Source organism: Chelonoidis abingdonii, chromosome 2 (assembly GCF_003597395.2).
Source record: "Chelonoidis abingdonii isolate Lonesome George chromosome 2, CheloAbing_2.0, whole genome shotgun sequence".
Classification (NCBI taxonomy): Eukaryota; Metazoa; Chordata; order Testudines; family Testudinidae; genus Chelonoidis; species Chelonoidis abingdonii.
Window position 1 is genome coordinate 39266770 of NC_133770.1, and position 18191 is coordinate 39284960.

The window sequence follows — 18191 nt, forward strand, 5'->3', positions numbered from 1 at the left end:
TTTAAAAATTTCATCTCAGAACACCAAGTGCTGCGAGAGGAAGCTTGTGCAACCCCAGTGGGCACTACTTCCCAGAAAATTCCTAAAGCCCTGTGCTACAAATCAAAATATGCGGAGGACCCCCTCAAGGAGGGACAGCCAAAATTAAACTCTAAATACGTGCACAGCATTATGAAGGCACTTTTAATGGTAACTTTGCAATCTTCTAGTTATTTATCATTGGACCATATTCCAAAGAAAGGCAACATTGCGCTCTACATAAATATTTCTTTGGTCATGGAGGTACATTTGGGGCATATTCTGCTCAAGCCAATGAGACTAAGAGGTGGTCTTTAGAGGCTCAACAGTGATCAAGGGCCTGATCCTCCCATACGCCTTCCGATACAATATCAATGGGAGTTCATGCAACACTTTGCAGAAGACACTTATTATCCCAGAGGACTGGTCACTAAATTATTATCCACCCACGCTCTGAGATGAAAGGAGTTTATCATTATTAATAAATTATTTATACATCACTTTGAAATATGCTAGGTACTTTACAGAGTATATAAAAAGATAAGACCTGGTGCCAACTCCAAAAACCTTGTTAACAATTTTTATAATCTCATCCTTTTATAAACCATCAACCCCCCCTTCATGAGATGTAACTGCTTTTGCAGCCAATAATTTCTTATCTTTCCTTTTAAAATGACAGGTTGCATGCTCAATCCTCCATTCCTTACACAATGCAAAATGCCCACTGAAGATCCAGTTGAGCACAGAGCGATCAGGCACTCTCTGCATCTCCATACCACATAAAATTCAGGCTACTTTTACACTGACTATGATGGGACTTCTGCTTTTAATGTATGTTAAATTTGTGCCACTCAGCTTCCCTTGTCAGAGCAGGAAGCACAGATCCCTCTTTTTAACGTCATTTTATAAAATGCTCTAAGTTGCCAACAGAGAAGAAGGAAATAAACATTCTACGTTTTTTGTTTCCAAGCCTTATCCAAACCTGCATTTCTATGAACATCTGTGGGTGGGCCTGAGAGTCAACAAAACTTTTTAACATTTTGAGTGGCTCAAACTTTGAATGCAACAGAGACTGAAGCCATCTAGATCTGAGGGGTCCAAGTGCCAGATCCACACTAGATGACATTTTTGGCCTGCATGACCTATCTAGAGTCTGCAAAATTTAAGCTTTCATTTCTCAGAAATATACTTCCAGCTGATGGGGGAACTCTCCTGCTGGCTAATAATTTCATTTGAGTATTAAAGCTGAATTACAGGGTATGTCTACACTTTGAGGTGGGGCTGTGATTCCCAGCTCAAGGAGATCTACTCATGCAGCCCTCACTGAGGTAGCACACTAAAAAGAGAATATAGCTGCTACAACAGTGTCAGTGGCAGGATGGGCTAGCCATCCCAAGTACAGGCACAGGGTCTTGGATGGGCATGTACTGGGGGTGGCTAGCCTGTTCCAGTGCTCACACTACCACAGCTACAATCTATTTTTAGTTTGCTAGCTCAATGAGACTAGCACTTGTATGTCTCCTTGAGATGGGAATCACACCCCCACTTCGAAGTGTAAATATACCTCTAGTGACACCACTTTGAATGTTAACTTTAAATATTTCACTGATGATCATTTTAGCTGATGCGATAGGGAGGGGATTTAGTGTGAAGACCGTTGACTGCAGCAGGGAGGAAATATGCAATGGGAAGAAAGGAGAAGGATGGGAAAGGTTGAGAAACAGAGTAGTAATAGTGGTGATCATAGAGGAGAATATATTTTCCCCAGAGTGATACCTCAATGAGACAAAAGTTATTGAACAAAAGTTTTGTTATTGTTCGAACTAAAAGTAGTCATATTCTATTCTTGATCTTCGTGTAAACCTTGTAATGCCATCAGTGGGAGATTCACTAAGGATGATATATAGTTCTAAAGCTATACTATATCCACAGGCTATGGTTAAAAGAAAAAGCTGGATCCTTCCACACAATGAGTTTGATTCTCCAGGTCTAGATCCTATCAGTGATCTTAGCCCCCTCTTAAAAATCCAATCCCCCCACATCCCATGATTTCTCATTTACTGTGTGCCAGAGCATTTCTCTGACTAGCACTTGTGACATAGTTTTATACTTTCCATATATATGATTCAACTTGCTTACTTAGAGGTTGTAAATTCTCCTCTCAAGTGCAAGTTTTAACCTCAATCTTGGCTGTAAGAAGAGCAAAGTTGTCCACCTCCCTTTCCACAGCTTTTGCTGATGACAGCTCTGTCTGCAAAGGGCAGATCAGCCTGCCACAAAGGGAGACTTTCCTTTTGGGGAGTGGGCTCAACTCTGTTCCCACTGAAGTTGATGGGAGTTTTTCCAATACTTCAATGGGAGCAGTAACAGGTCCTTGGAGACCAATTCTGCAACCGTTATTCACTCAAGCAATCCTTACTCATGCAAGCAGCGCCACTAAAATCAAAAGACCCATTGTACATGCTCCTTCCCTTAACATGCCAGTACTTAGCAGCAACTACGACTCCAACAGTCTCCTGATTTCCCCCCTCCCAACAGCTTCTGTTTCCCTTGGCATCCACATCTATAGCAAAGTCCACACCCTCTATCTCCCAAAAATGTTCCAACCAGCACCCCATGGGAATTTATAGAATTTGAATCAAAATACTTGTAACATTAACTTTAAAAAGCAAAGCAAAAAATTAGAACAGCAGTACAACATTTAGAGCAAGTTGTCACTACCACTCCTGCCCCTCCTCATCCAGGTCTGTACACCAGATACATACTTTCACACAAGCCAGTTTCCATTCCCTCCCTTCCCACACTGAAACCAATAGCTACCAAAAGGGAAAGGGAAAAAATAGTTTATAAAAAAAAAAAGTTTAGCTACAATATCCAAGCAGCTGGGATAAGATATTGCTCCAGTAATCACCCCAGCACAGCAGGGAGAAGTAGAAAGAGACCATGTACTAGAATTACAGTATCAGTTCTGCTGCAGTTTTAGTTAGGTCCTGTCCAACAAACAACAAAACAAAGATTTGTGCTTACCTGCTAAGGGAACCTATCAAAAGATTTAAAATGTTTTATATAACATAAGATACTACACAGTTTAACAAGTCTGCGCCTCTGAGAGAAGAAAGGCTACTAATTCTACTCCAATACAACTCATATTGCCCATGTTTGTTAATCCCAGTACATCCTCCACTGCTTTTCTGCATGCTCTCCCTTTCTGTTACTCCATCTACAACATTACTACTGCCCACTTAGGAACTGTCCCACAGCATGTTCAGCAGGCCTTGGTGATTACACAATCTATTTACCTCTTCAAAGCAAGTGCATCAGGTAATTTTTCGCACAAACGTTGCTAAGAGGGATGTCAATCAACAATGCTCATCACATTCTAGTCAAAATGCAAAACTTTCTTCTTCACTTTTACTTTCCTAATAAGCAACACATAGCACACAACAGATACTAGTCTTCTTTCTTCTGAAAAGTACTCAGATACCATGATGATGGGCTCAACATAAAAACCTGAATAGAACAGAAGCAAACCAAACCTTTCTCAGAGATGATTCAATCTATTTCAAATTGCTGTAGCTTGACTCCCTGGGATGGGGAAAGTTCTTTCCTAAATGATTACTGAGAGAACAAGTATAAAAGGCCCATATCACCTTTTCCTGACTGAGCTTCAAAACAGAACTCAGCCATGGAAAGGAAGTAGCCTGAAGAATATTACCTCCTTGCCCCACAAATACAGATGAACAGAGATGGAAAGGAAGCCATCTTATAGGGGACTGCCATCACTAAACCAGAAAAATTTACTGGATAGAGAGGGGCCATAATGTTTCAGCACACAGCCAAATAAGCATAGGGAGCTCTTCATTTCATCACTACCACCCATTTAGGGGATAGCTGAACTAATTCCTATGGAGAAACAGAAGGAGCAGACTGAGAACTGAGTAGCAGTGCCCTACTATAGAGCTTTGATGGGGGGTGGCTTTTTGGACTTGCTGTAGAGAAGTCTCTTGTTACAGAGGCAGAAAAACTTTATTGACGAATTCCCTAATTTTGTTTGCATGCAACAATGTAGAAAGCAAAGAATAACAACAAAGTACAGTGAAACCCCGATATAATGTGATGTTTGGAGTCCAAAAAATTCCATCGCGATAAATGTGCGGTCGCAATATAGCAGGGTTTCAAGCCAGTCAGTTTAAGTCAGTGGTCCCCAACACAGTGCATTGATGTGCACCGCCTAGTGCCCAGCAGGGGAGAGGAGCCACGGCCCCCTGCCTGCCGGGGACAGAGAACTCCGAGGCTGCAGCCCCAGAGAAGCCAGAGAGAAGCCGTGGCCCCAGGCCTGCTGGGGACAGAGAGCACCGGCACCCACAGCCCTAGAGTTCTCTGTCCCCGGCAGGTGTGGGACCATGGTTCCTCTTGAAGCCAGAGAGAAGCCGTGGCCCCGCACCTGCTGGGGACAGAGAGCACCGGCGCCCGCAGCCTCGGAGTTCTCTCTCCCCGGCAGGCGCGGGGGCATGGCTTCTCTTGAAACTGGAGAGAAGCCACAGCTCTGCACCTACTGGGGACAAAGAGCACTGGCACCTGCAGCCCCGGAGAAGCCAGAGAGAAGCCATGGCTCTGCGCCTGCTGGGGACAGAGAGCACCGGCACCCACAGCCTTGGAGTTCTCTGTCCCCAGCAGGTGCGGGGCTGCAACTTCTCTCCCCTGCCACGGTGCTGGGAACCACTGGTATTATGCCTTAAAGGGGAGCCAACCTATGATCGCGTTATATGCGATTTCACGTTATGGCGGCACACATTATTGCGACGTTTGACTGTACGCTACGTATACCAACAGACTAAATTTGTCTTTGAAGAGATCCTATTAGCTATTCAGAGATGAAGCAAAAAAGAGCAGTATCCAAATATTCTCCCTTACATAACCTCCCAGTGACTGACCTTGGACAAGGAATGATTCCCCTTTCTATCCAGTTTCTAATTCATCATTTTTGTTTCAAATAAACCTTACAGCCTTTACAAGCTGAATCACTTTTAACTCACACATTTCAAGTAGTGGTGTTGTGCAAAAGCCTGATTTGTCTCACTTCAGCAGACAAGTGTTGGCTGCTGCCTAACTTTATCAGAAAAAAATGTTCAGGGTAGCTACAGGTTCCAGGTTTTTCTTTCCAGGACCTTGCAGCCAAACAAAGAGTAATCTGCCACAGACAGCAGCCTTTGTTTGGTTCTTTCTACTGCTTGGGGGAGAACACCTGAAACTTAAAAAGAAAAAAATAATGTAACTGGATACAAAGAGAAGATTCTGTGTCACCCATTATGCTTCGAAATCCCTCAGTCTGCACCTGATAATCACCTTATTTTCATTCAAAGTCCTCCTTAAAAACAGATTTCTTCCACAAAAACTTTAAAAAACCCTCTACACCACTTTGTGACCCACCAGTGCATTTTGTATCTGAATTGTGCTGTCCATCTAGTGTAGACGATCAGCTCTTTGGAGCAGCAGCTAGATTGTACTCTATGTTTTGTACAGTGCCCAGCGCATGTGGAGGACATTCAGTAAGTTAATAATGATAATATTCAAGCAATTGTCATGTAACCTTGAGTTTTCAGGAATCTTGATTCCCAAATCCAGACCCAAGACCAAATAACAGAGGAAACCTTAGGGAGTCTGGAGAATGTGGAAATAGAATAGTATCCTAGATTATCTCAAATCCTCCCCCCTAGAAACAGTGTAGCAGCAAGACTTTTAACTAAAGGTGGTTAGAAGTTTCCCTGAAGCTTAATGAGAAAGGGAGCCTTCACCCTCTTGTCTCAAGACATTCCCTCTCAGAGAACCTCTTAAATAGCAATCCTTAGCCACGCATTCATTTCTCTGAGAGAGCATTCCTACCACGACCAATCCTCCGCTTGAGTATAGCTAGGATTCTCCAGATATTAATGCGGATACTGAATATGTTTCAATAACTGATGTTTTGGATAACTGGGCAATTTTCAATCTAATTAACAGCTGATGGAGAACATGACAAACACTCATTTTGTCAGCAGAGGATCCAGAAGCAGCCAGGACTAGCAACCACTTCCTTTTAAGACCTTCCCAGCTATTTCATAGGCCTCTTCCATATGGGCTGGAGGCAGAAGGGATCCAGGAGAACTGGATCTCCTAAAATGCCCTTCTTGTGGCTAATCAGCAACCTCCAGCAGGATCTCCCACCCAAATCCCATACAGGCTTCCTCCACATAGGCATGGAGCAACAAAATCAAGGAAGCCAAAAGGAGTTGCTCCCTTTTACTGGCCACTTCATTAGCCAACCAGCAGCTGCCAACAGGATCTCTACCACCCTACACTACCTGTGGGCTTCATCCACAGAGGCTGGACACAAAAGAGACAGAGGATTCAGGACCAACAAATCCCTTTCAGAACCTACTTTCTGAGCCCTGGTGATGATTCCTCCTTCCCCCTCATGATATCTCCGGTACTTGCATTAACACACTTCCTTCTTTCCTTCAGTGGACAGCTCCAAATCACAAAACCCCAAGAAAGCAACTTTCCTACTTTATTTTCCCACCATGACTCCAGTAATTATCTCTTGGCTTTGATCTCCATTCTCCCCTTCACATGCTTCTCGCCCAGCTTTTACCATATCAGTTATTCCCCTTCCCCACCCACTTCACTTCTCACAAACTCCTAGTCACCTCAACAGCATTCTTTATCTTCTGTCGTTCCACTGAAGGTGGTTAATTGGAGTTGAGGAAATTCAGCACCTCATAGGATTGGGCTCATACATCCAGATCCTATAACTGGATCCATATGAGCACAGGAGTCTGTCCACGCAGAATCAATTGCAGGATCCAGCTCTTAAGAGTGTAGATTCCCTAGAGCGGGTTACATGTCTTATTCCATGCATCTGATCCTCAAGCCCTTATTATTGCGAGTCTAGTAGCATTAACACGATGTTTGCAAAGTGCTTTGTAAGTTTATGCAATAAAGAAGAGTAGATTCTTTTACATTTTGTTAAATGTGGGGCAAAACCCTGAAGTCCTTAGTCAGAGCCTGATCCTGTAGACCCTACTCAGGCAATGCTCCCAGTTGAGTCAGAGTTTTGCCTTAATAAGGTCTAAGGGGCCAGATTTTTAAGGATATTTAGGCACCTACCAATGTAGGTAGGTGCCTGGTAGGATTTTCAGAAGTCCCTATCTGTATCTTTTGCCATCTAAATACCTTTAAAAATCTGGCCCCAAGTACTAAATCATCCACCCAAATGTGTCCTAGAAAAGGAGGAAACTGTGAAAATATAGGCTAGTCCATGCACACGCGGAGCAAGATGAACCTGAGCACCATCTCCTCAAAGTAAAAGCATGCTGAAGCACCTCTGCAAATTTGGGACTGCAGGTTTTGAAATGTTGTGGACCTCAGGGTAGAGCTGGAGCCAGCAGTGCATATTCTGCATTACATTATCCCATCTCCCAAACAGAATGTACCATGTCAGATTAAAATTTCTGGCAGAAAATTTCAGTAGATCCCATTCCATGTCCTACTCTTTAGCAGCTCCACTTACTCCACTCCAATATCCTACCTGTCTCAGCTTTCAGGAATCTCCATTTTCACTAGCATCCATTTGCTACATCATTCCACAGGATCATGGTTTTGGTCTTTTGGAAGCTTAACTATTATTAATAATTATTATTAATAAGTGTTGTCATTATGCTTATCATCATGTCTATCTGTGAGGCTCAGGTACAAGGGATATATCCTTACAACACTGTTTTGAGGTAGAAGTAGTATTATTATTCCTATCTTACATGAACTAAAGTACATGGGAAGCTTGAATAGTTTACTCAAAGCCACATAGGAGCTCATAGCAGACCTGAGAGAGAGCCAAGATCGCCTGAGTTCCAGTCCACTATCTTAACAAGGTCATCCTCCTTTCTATGCACTCTATGTCCACACCACCCTTTCATGGCCATGCACCCAGCCCTCTCTAGAAAAACCACCCTACCAATAGAGAGCTGGAAATGTTTCATATTTATCCTACAATAGTACCTAGAAGCCTCAACTGACATCAAGCTCCTCCCCCTCCCCCTCAAAATCACACTCGGCACTGTACAAACAGATAAGACACAGCCCCTGTCCTGAAGAGCTTACACTCTGAATAGACATAATAGAGGCACAAAGAGGTAAAGTGACTTGCACAGGTCACCCAGCAGGTCTCCCAATTCCTTATCCGGTTCTCTAGACACTGGACTACACTGCCTCTCAAATTCCATTTTTCAAATTCTCAAATTCTGTCCTCAGTTTTCTACCCAACTCCTAGCCACCCCATTCAGAAGGACATGATCCAGCCATGGGAAAGGATGGCAAGAGTTGTTCCTTAGTCTGTTGGCTTTGAGGCCATTTCAATCAGAGAAATAAAACTGATTCTTAATTCCAACTGGATGTCTAACTTCATAATTTAAAGCAACAATCCTCATCAGCGCAAGCTCCACTGAAAGAAAATGTATAACTTAAATTCTCACTGAAGCTGAAGGTGAGAGTACAGAACTGGTTTCCAGAAACTAAGAAATCGTTAAAACTCACAGAACATGATTTCATTGTACTTATTCTTATTAAATAGCAAATTGCCCAACAAGTAATCCCATTCATTCCAGTGGCACTACTTGCAGAATATTCTACTTCTAAGGATGAATGAGGATGGCAGAATTAGGCTCACAGTGAATAAGTTTTTCACTAATAGAAATGGGGTGTGCCAAAAGTTCAGACTTGATTCCAAACTATCCCAAAGTTCAAGGCAGCTGGAAGTTTTGATCACACAGGGAGGAGGGGTTGATTCAAGTCAATTTTTAATTATTGTTGAAAACATGCAATTTCTAATACTTGAAATCATTGTTTTTCTTTTAATAATTAATTCTGATACCAACATTCACGGGCTGTGCCTGCCAATGGAACAGATTTATTTTTAAAAGAAATGTGTAAAACTACTAACATCAAAATAGATTTCTTCCATAAATCCCAGTCCTCTAGAATGAAATTTGTTAAGTGAATTGTTTTTTCAGTGTCTCAGTTACACATTTACCAGCTGACGCAGGTTTTCTGAGGGAGGATTTTTTTCCCCCTTTTCAAACATGTGCATCAATTATGAATTAAGAGGCCCAATTCTTCAACATTTACTCATCTTTGAGTAATGAGTAGCACTTACGCATGTGAGTAGGCTCATTCACAAAAACATCCAAGGCAGGAACAATGGCTAGCAAGAAAGCACACATACAGGAAGGAGCTCTAGAGAAGGAAATCTCTGTGAAGGTTCTCTCGCAATGATCTCTCACTGTCCCATGAGGGGAATTGCTCCCCCACGGAAGAAGCCATAGGGTAGGCTCCAAACTTGCACACTCTGCACCAAATGTGGGTATCAGAGGAAAGCCAGAGCCACCTGCATCAAGCATTATCTGCAATGGCCCCTAGCTCCCAGGACAGTTGTAGCTACAGGATTGGGGGCAGGGGCTCTGCGGACAGAATAATGCAGCCTGGGGCTATATTATTTTTACTGAGGATTCGCCACAAAGTCCAGGAGGTTTGTGTGTATTTGGAGTGGGAAGATGTGTATCCTCCCTTCAGCCCTCCCTGGGTATGCATAGGCTGCAGCTGATAGCAAACTTCCCAGTGCGGATAGATAGACGGGCTCAAGCTAGTGTGCTAAAAATAAGATGGAGCCACAACTTCTACACTGCTATTTTTAATGCACTAGGCTTAGCCCTGCTATCACGAGTCTGTCCACCCAGGCTGAGAGGTTCACTCCAAGTTGCAGCATAGACAGATCCCCAGTCTCCAATAGCGAGGAGCCCAGACCATGCCGAAAGGCCTCCATGGGGTCTGAAAGGGGAAAACGGTGCTGCTAAGGGAGTTGAACAGTGTTTAATTTATGCCAGTGCTCAGCCCTGGCACCTCCTAGGTTTGGTGTGTCAGTAATGAAAGCAAACCAATACGTCTTTCATTACAAAGTAAGCACTGACACTGACCCTGTTTTAGTGCAAAAGGTGGTGGAGATCTGTGTGAGCAGATCTAGGAGTGCAATCTGAGCCATTATACTTTAAATTCAATTACACTATTAGTATTATTATCTATCTACTACCACAATACAGTTGCCACTGATATTACATATTTTGTTACTCACTGTTGGTTCACATGCCTCCGCAAATGGCATCTATTATGATACTAAATAAGTGGTGCTTAAAGTGTAATCAATTTTTTTAAAAACAACATCTCCAGCTTGGATGCTTTTGATCAAGGACACTGTTTAACAAATAGCAAGAGCCCTCTCAAACTCTATTTCATTTTTTAAATGACATTAGGAATCTTCATGTATTTATTGCTAAGGATTTCCACACTGACTGATGTAAAGTAAGTTATTTAAAGGCCCAATGCTGCTCAAATTTAATTCAATGGCAAAATTGCCACTTATTTCACTGGGAGCAGGATCAGGCCTGACAGTCCTTTAAATGCACAATAGGGGCCCTCTCCTGTAAGGTGATAAGCACCCTCAACTCCTGTTACAGTCAAATGGAAGTTTAGGCAGTAAGCATCTTTCAGGATCAAGTGCTATATCATCTTAAAATAGTTCTCTGCTTAATAAATACTGAGCTTTCTTTATAAGGATAAGCAAAGAGACAACCTCTAAGTGTATACAGAATGGTTTCATTCTTATGTAATAAAGGACACTCTCCCACCCCCTTGTTTCATGAGAAACAGCTTTATATAGCAGGACCACCATAAAAGACAGGACAGTTGTCTGGTAGACAATAATGCCTCAAAATATGGTTCTTGGTTCTTTTCTTTTCTTTTTTTAAGAAATTAACCACATTTAATTTTAGAAATTGTACATTTGACACATCTGCTGAAGTATTTCGATACCAACAGCTGCTGTTACAATCACATGATTATGAATTGGTTTTCAAGGAGGGATTCAGGTTTCATTTTTAATGTCTGGGAATGTCAGTAGTTAAAAAAATTATACAAAAACTATCATTGCAAATATTTTTCTTATCTAAAAATTTGAGAGAAAATTTAAAAACTTATGAAACAGGAGTAACAGGACTAAACTGAAACATGGCTGGCAGAAAACATTGTGCATTGCTGTTCCAATACACCAGTAGGCTGGGGCCTGATCTTGCACCCTTTATCCATTCAAAACTCAGTAGGAATTCTGGCTGCCCAACAAATACAGTATCAGGTCCCTCATAGGTTCCGTGGCCAGAAGAGACCGTTGTGACCATCTAGTCTGATGTCCTATAAACACAGGCCATAGGACTTCCCCAAAATAATTCCTAGAACACATATTTTAGAAAAACAGAACTGGAATACTGAACTGGAATACTTCAGATATCCCAGTCTTGGGCCTGTTTTGAACAGACACTGTCAACAGGCTGAATCATGCCAATTTGCTTGATGGTTTTATGATGCGCACAAGTGGAAACTAGGATAAAACTATAAAAATCATCCCCCAGTCCTGCTTCCACTGACATCAGTGGATGCAGTATTGAGCCCTTGTTCTCACTTTTAAGCTAGTCCAGACTTTCTCAAATGCGGCCACTATGGTCACATGCGGCCACGAGGGGCTTTTCTTGCAGCCACAGCCTCCTGGGTGGTGACTTGAGGGGCAAAGCAATGGCTCCTATTCCAGGGTCTCCAGCAGGGGTTAGACCCTGCCACCTTCTGGAGCCACAAACACTGTAGGAGCAGGCAACCAGTGTCAATTCCCCACTTTCCTGGGGGGCAGTGAGGCTTGGGCTTTGGCTTCAGCCCTGGGGTGGTAGGCAGCAGGCTCTGTCCCTGCGGCAGCAGGCTCTGTCCCCCAGCCACAGGGCTTCGGGCTCTGGCCATGGGCTCACCTTCCTCACTTTGCCACTAGCACCTGCTGCCTCCAGCCTCCACCTGTGCAGCAGGACCCAAGGCTCCAGCCCCGGACTCACACACCCCCATTGCCCTGGCCCTCCTGCCTCCTTACCCACCTCCCCATCCAGGGTTTAATTTGTCCCCCAGCTTGCCAAGGATGAGTAAGTCTGCCGTGCAAAGCGATATTAACAAATATACAAATATCACTTTTCACAATAGCAGACATACTAGCTATCAAGTCTAAAAAAATCAACCAAAAAAACCAAAACATGCAAAGGATCTTATTTGTGTTTCTATTCTATTTAGGTCCAGCAAGGAACAGGGACAACTGTACATTATTTTTATTACTGAGTCTGCAAAATACCCTACATAAATAAATTACAATGATTTGGACATGTGTATGTGCATATTTATTTGTTTTTCATAAAGTTAATTAAGTATTTTAAGAAAAAATGTCATTGCGGCACCAGCAAGAGTTGGTGGCCGCTCTCTGAGGCCACCAAAAAAATTATTGTGAGAACCCCTGAGCTAGTCTACTATTTGACCTCAGGATATTGGGGTGAAATCCTAGTTAGTGCATTAAACACATTTTCTATATTTAAAATTAGTTATTGTTCATCTAAACCACATCATTGTTTTCATTTTACTTAAGTTCAAAAAGGTGATTTTTATATTTTCTTTTTCTAATTGTTAGGTAGTTGTAGAGACATTGCACTTCTTCCTTCAGGTTTGTAAAGTGATCAGAATTTCAACTAACCAAATACCTTTATACTAAGTTAATTAACCACAAATGTTTTAAAAAAATAATAATGTAAAGTAGAACTGGGCTTGGAGGTTAGGGGTGTTTTGTTTGGTTGGTGGGTTTGATCTGGTTGATTAGTTGGGTTTTTTTATTCACTCTCTATAAACAATAACTTTCTTTAGTCATTTTTTTTTAAATAGCAAATATAAGGCCTGATCCTGACTTGAATCGTTTGCAGAACTGTTTCAAAAGAAATGCAATTTGTTAAAATATCCGGCCCCATCCCAAATCCCTTAATCACGAGTAGTTCATACTCAAGCAAACAATCCTGTTTTACAAATGAGGACAAATTGCATCAGTAAGGACACCAAGATCAGGTTGTGTATACCCTGCTTTTGTGGAAGACAAAATCAAGAAGTATGGACAGGCATATAATACTATAAAAGGCTTACTTAATGGGTATTCCATTCATGGATCATTTGCACAATCAAGCTCAACATTTCTTTAACAAGAACTTATGTATAGTGACATGGTTTGGTTCAAAATTTATTAATAGAGTTGTACATGTTTTCTTTGTGCCTATCGCATTTCAGGAAAACTATCAGTTTAACAGACTTGGAAAACAGGTATTTAAAACAAAATGCTTACAGTATTTTAATTAGTTTATCAATATCATAAAATCAGTAAAGTCGGGTTGTACTGTTCATCAGATCACATGCCTGACAATTCTTATTTTGGTTTATTAAATTCTATAACAGCAATAAGTCTGAATTTCTAGGTGGTTACAGAACACATCAGATGGCTGAAAGGATTCAACAATTTATAAACAACTATCACAATATATACATGCTTACCTTTTGAATAGGATTTTGCTTTACAATTTTACAACTAGCCTCATTTAAAAGTCCATTTATTAATGATTCCTCATGCTTCCAAATACAATTTTATTTACAAAATAAAAAATGTTCATTTATACTGCCAAATTTTCCTTTAAATACAAATAAATTGGAATTTGTAGAAGAGCATATCAAAGGTATCCATAGTCTTAAAAAAATTAGAAGTAAAATTGCGGTCAAGCAAGAAAATGTGTGTGTGCAATCCGAGGGTATTGTTAAACTTCCAAATTTCACCCAGGAAGACACAACAGACAAGGTGCCCAAATATGATTGCAAAGAGAACTATACAGTACCTACATACTGATTAGTTGAAAGCCTAAGCAACAGGTAAAACAAAACAGAAAGTCTTGAGCCCTGTCTAGAAGAATTCCACAGACAAATGCTGAATATTAAAAAATTGCAGATATTTTATTTTCTCATTCAGCACACTGTCCCTAAAATACTTTTAGCTTTTGTGAACAGGAACCATTTATATTTTAGAGCCTTTCTGTAAAGCTGTAAAGTTTTTCTCTTCACCTCTATCATAGAGATCAATATTTCTACTCCAACATTGTCAGACACCATTATAATGGCAAAGTAAAATGCTGTCCTTCTACCATCCATAGTTTAAACACCCAAATTAGATAGTAGCAGACTGTAAACCCTAGTATTTGTCCTTTAAATGTAACACCTGCGTTATTTTTCTCCTTCATAAAACTGCAGTGGGGAGGGAGGGAAGTAAAAAGGGTTAACTACAGACTCGTTCCTGGGTGGGGGGATATGATCCTCCCTTCCTCTCTTTTGCTGGCACAGCGACCGTGAAACGAATCGTGCAGCTACATCTCTGGGAGTTCCTTTGCTGTCAACATGGCAGTTCGATAAGCAAATACAGACTGGCCTTAAGGTGCAAATACTTTAAGTACAGGCTAGTAAAAGTCACCCTGGGCATGCGTCGTGGTCTGGTGCCCGCACACGAGGGCTGCGGCCCCGATCGGCGGAAGAAGGGAAGCGCTTTACCTGCATTCTGGAGGGTCTCGATATTCTGTGGCCTAGTAGCAAGTTCAGCAACCGTTTGAACAAACTGCGTTCGGGCTTTTTGATACTGCTCGAAAACTGCAAGTGGGAGAGGGAGACAGAGTTGGCAATGGGAAGCGATCCCGAGCCGAGCCAGTCCCTCCCGCCCACGGCTGGAACCAGGGGCTCGCTGCGCCTGGCCCCATGGTGGCAACTCCGATTAATCAATACCTTGTAAGACCTGCCTCTGGCTCATGGCTCCGGGTGGTGGGGAGTCAATGAGAGGGGTTGCGGGGGGGGCACCTGGCGCTCTCTACTTGGGCTACCAGCGCGGCGCGCGAATCCCCTCACGCGGATTCCCGGGCAGAGCAGGGCCGCGCCGGACCAGGCAGCTGCTGCTTCGCGCCGCGCCGCAGTGTGTATCTTCTCCTAGGTAACCAAACGGAAGCCGGGCGCCGGCGGGGGAGGGGCAGGGAGCCGCCCCCGCCGGATTGTGACATCAGGTGGCTGACCCCGCAGCCGAGCGCGCGCGGAGCTGCTCCCCGGGGACACGTCGCGCACGCGGGCGGGGGCAGCCCCGGTCATGGACACAGAGCGTGCGGGTGTTGGGGTGCTCAGACCTGCTACGCAGAGCCGTTGGGGGCTGGTAGCAGTGTATGTGCATAGTGGGGAAAGTGCAATGAACCTGCTGGCTGTTACGAGCTGTAGACGGTATTTACACCGCTCTGTGCATAAAGTTAAACAAGTGCGTAAGTGTAGGATCCGGCTGTCCTAGCGGACATGTTACGTAGCCACATAAAATGTATGGCATGTCTTTATACCATGTAGACTGACAGATACACCATCTCATGCGTTTTATCACATTGTGATATCATGCTTTAGTTTATTTCATTGCCTTTTCTCTCCGTAGAAGAAAAGCTGTCTCCCCATTACCTGTTTGCCTTGGTGTGTTTTGTGGAACACACACATTAATTAACATAAGAAGGCCATACTGAGTCAGCTCAATGGTCCATCAAGCCCAGTATACTTTCTTTTGACAGAGTCCAGTCCCAGATGCTTCAGAGCAAATAAACAGAACAGGGAGCTTAATCCAGTGATTGATTCCACGATCCTCCGGTTCCAGCTTCTAGCAGTCAGAGGTTTTGGGACACCCAGAACATGGGGTTGTGTCCTTGACCACCTTAGCTAATAGCCATTGATGGATCTATCCTTCATGAGCCTATTTAATTCTATTTTGAACCTTTATACTTTTGGCCTTCACAATATCCCCTGGCATGAGTTCCACGGGTTGACTGTCTTGTGTGAAAAAGCACTTTATGTTTGTTTTAAACCGGTTGCCTATTAATTTCATTGGGTGACCCCGATACTTGTCTTATATGAAGGGATAAAGAACACTTCCCTATTCACTTTCTCCGCACCATACATGATTTTATAGACCTCTGTCATATCTCTCTCAGTTGTCTCTTTTCTAAGATGAACTGTCCCAGTCTTTTTAATCTCTCCTCATATGGAGCTGTTCCATACCCCTAATTATTTTTGTTGCCCTTCCCTGTACTTTTTTCAATTCTTATATATCTTTTTTGAGACTGGGAAACCAGAATTGCATGCAGTATTCAAGGTGTGGTCATGCCATGGATTTATATAGTGGCATAATGATATTTACTGTCTTATTATTTATCCCTTTCCTAATGGTACCTAATTCTCTGTTAGCTTTTTTGACTGCTACTGCACATTAAGCAGATGTTTTCAGGGAACTTATCCATGATGACTCCAAGGTCTCTTTCTTGAGTGTTAACAGCTAATTTAGACCCCTCTATTTTTGTATGCATAGTTGGGATTATGCTTTCCAATGTGCATTACTTTGCATTTATCAACACTGAATTTCATCTGCCATTTTCTTGCCTAGGCACTCAGTTTTTGGGAGATCCCTTTATACCTCTTTGCAGTCAGCTTTGGACTTAACTAACCTATCTTGAGTAATTGTGTATGGCCTGCAAACTTTTTCACTTCACTGTTTACTCCCTTTCCCAGATCATTTATGAATATGTTGAAAAGCGCAGGTCCCAGTACAGATCCTTGGGGGACCTCACTATTTACCTTTCTTTACTGTGAAAACTGACCATTTTTTATTCCTTCCCTTTGTTTTCTATCTTTTAACCAGTTATTGATCAGTGAGAGGACCTTCCTTCTTATCCCATGACTGCCTACTCTGCTTAAGAACTTTTGGTGAAGGATCTTGTCAAAGTCTTTCTGAAAGTCCAAGTGCACTATATCCACTGGATCACACTTGTCCACATGTTTGTTGGCACCCTCAAAGAATTCTAAGATTGGTGAGGCATGATTTCCCTTTACAAAAGCCATGTAACTCTTCCCCAATAAATCATGTTCATTTAGGTGTCTGATAATTCTGTTCTTTACAATAGTTTCAACCAGTTTACCTGGTACTGGTTTATTGGCCTGTAATGACCAGGACACCTTTTTTTTTAAATTGGTGTCACATTATAGTTATCCACCAGTCATCTGGTACATAGGCTGATTTCAGATAAATTACATACCACAGTTAGTTAGTAGTTCTGCAATTTAATATTTGAGTTCCTTCAGAACACCTGGGTGAATACTATCTGATCCTGGTGATTTATTACTGTTTATTTTATTGGTTTGTTCCAAAATCTCCTCAAACAACACCTCAGTCTGGGACAATTCCACAGATTTGCCACCTAAGATGTATATATATAAAATCACCTATATTTTAACTATATATTTAAGTGGCAAATTTTAGGATATATATTTTTTTTTCAGAGAGTCATTCTAAATCGTAGTGTATGTAAAATAATACAGACATTTCTGTCTTCCACACACACACACACACACACACGGTCCGATTTTAAGAGGTGCTTAAGACCCTGAGCTTCATTTGAAATTTACTGTGTTCACGACCTATAAGGAAAACATCTCCACTGTTTCTGCTTGTGCTAGGCTCCAGAGAAGAATGATTTCATGAAGTTATGAGACTTTAAGTGCTTCTGCGAAAGCCACAGCAATCCTTCCTTCCTCGAGGGAAACCCTTTAAATTCTGCTTTAAAATTAATCTCAAATGAGGGAATCTCTCACCCCCTCAACTGAGTGAGATTTAGCAGGTCTACTTTTGAGTTTTAATTTAAAACTCTGTTTGCTTTCATTACTTCTGGGTTTTCCCTCATCTTTATTAATTGGAGGGGGGAAAAATGTAATGTGTTTAGTGAAAATCAATATCTCACAAGAACTCAAATGGCATTTTAACAAAGCCCAGCTGGGTCTCCTGCAACTGTTTAAGGTCTTCACAAAAAAGATTTAAGCATCGGAAACAATTTGCCTTTGCCCCTCCTTTCTCTGTAACTGGATTAAAGCATTAATCCAGTTTTAAAACATTTACTTTTTAAAAAGGAAATCGGCAGCTTGTGCGTTTGCACGCCGCTCTCCGCCAAGCAGCCGGGAATTGAAGCCATAGCCCCAAGCTGGAGGAGAGAAGTCTCCTTGGACAAGCAGGGAGGAACTGAACTGAGCTGTTTGAGGCGCCAGGCGGGCGCAGCTACCCACCCCCACGCATCGCTTCCCTCCAGAGTTCGAGGCTTTCTGGAGCCCTGGTAAAGCGGCGGAGTTTGGGGGAGGACGGAAAGGCGGGGGCG

At 42.3% G+C, this 18191-nt stretch overlaps 1 protein-coding gene across 2 annotated transcripts in view; it reads right to left on the reverse strand.

Annotated features, from left to right (window-relative positions):
* The window catches only part of SPAG6 (sperm associated antigen 6), a 63462-nt gene extending 48532 nt beyond the window's left edge, over nt 1-14930 (reverse strand). For both annotated transcript variants that reach the window (XR_004373068.2, XM_032775652.1), the window contains exons 1-2: nt 14758-14930; nt 14530-14625 (exon numbers count right to left, since the gene is read on the reverse strand). Coding sequence is in view for 1 of the 2 variants with exons in the window: in XM_032775652.1 (XP_032631543.1) it covers nt 14530-14625; nt 14758-14782 (121 nt within the window). In the remaining variant the exon portion in view is untranslated. The remainder of the gene's footprint in view (nt 1-14529; nt 14626-14757) is intronic.
* Nucleotides 14931-18191: the final 3261 nt, after the last annotated feature.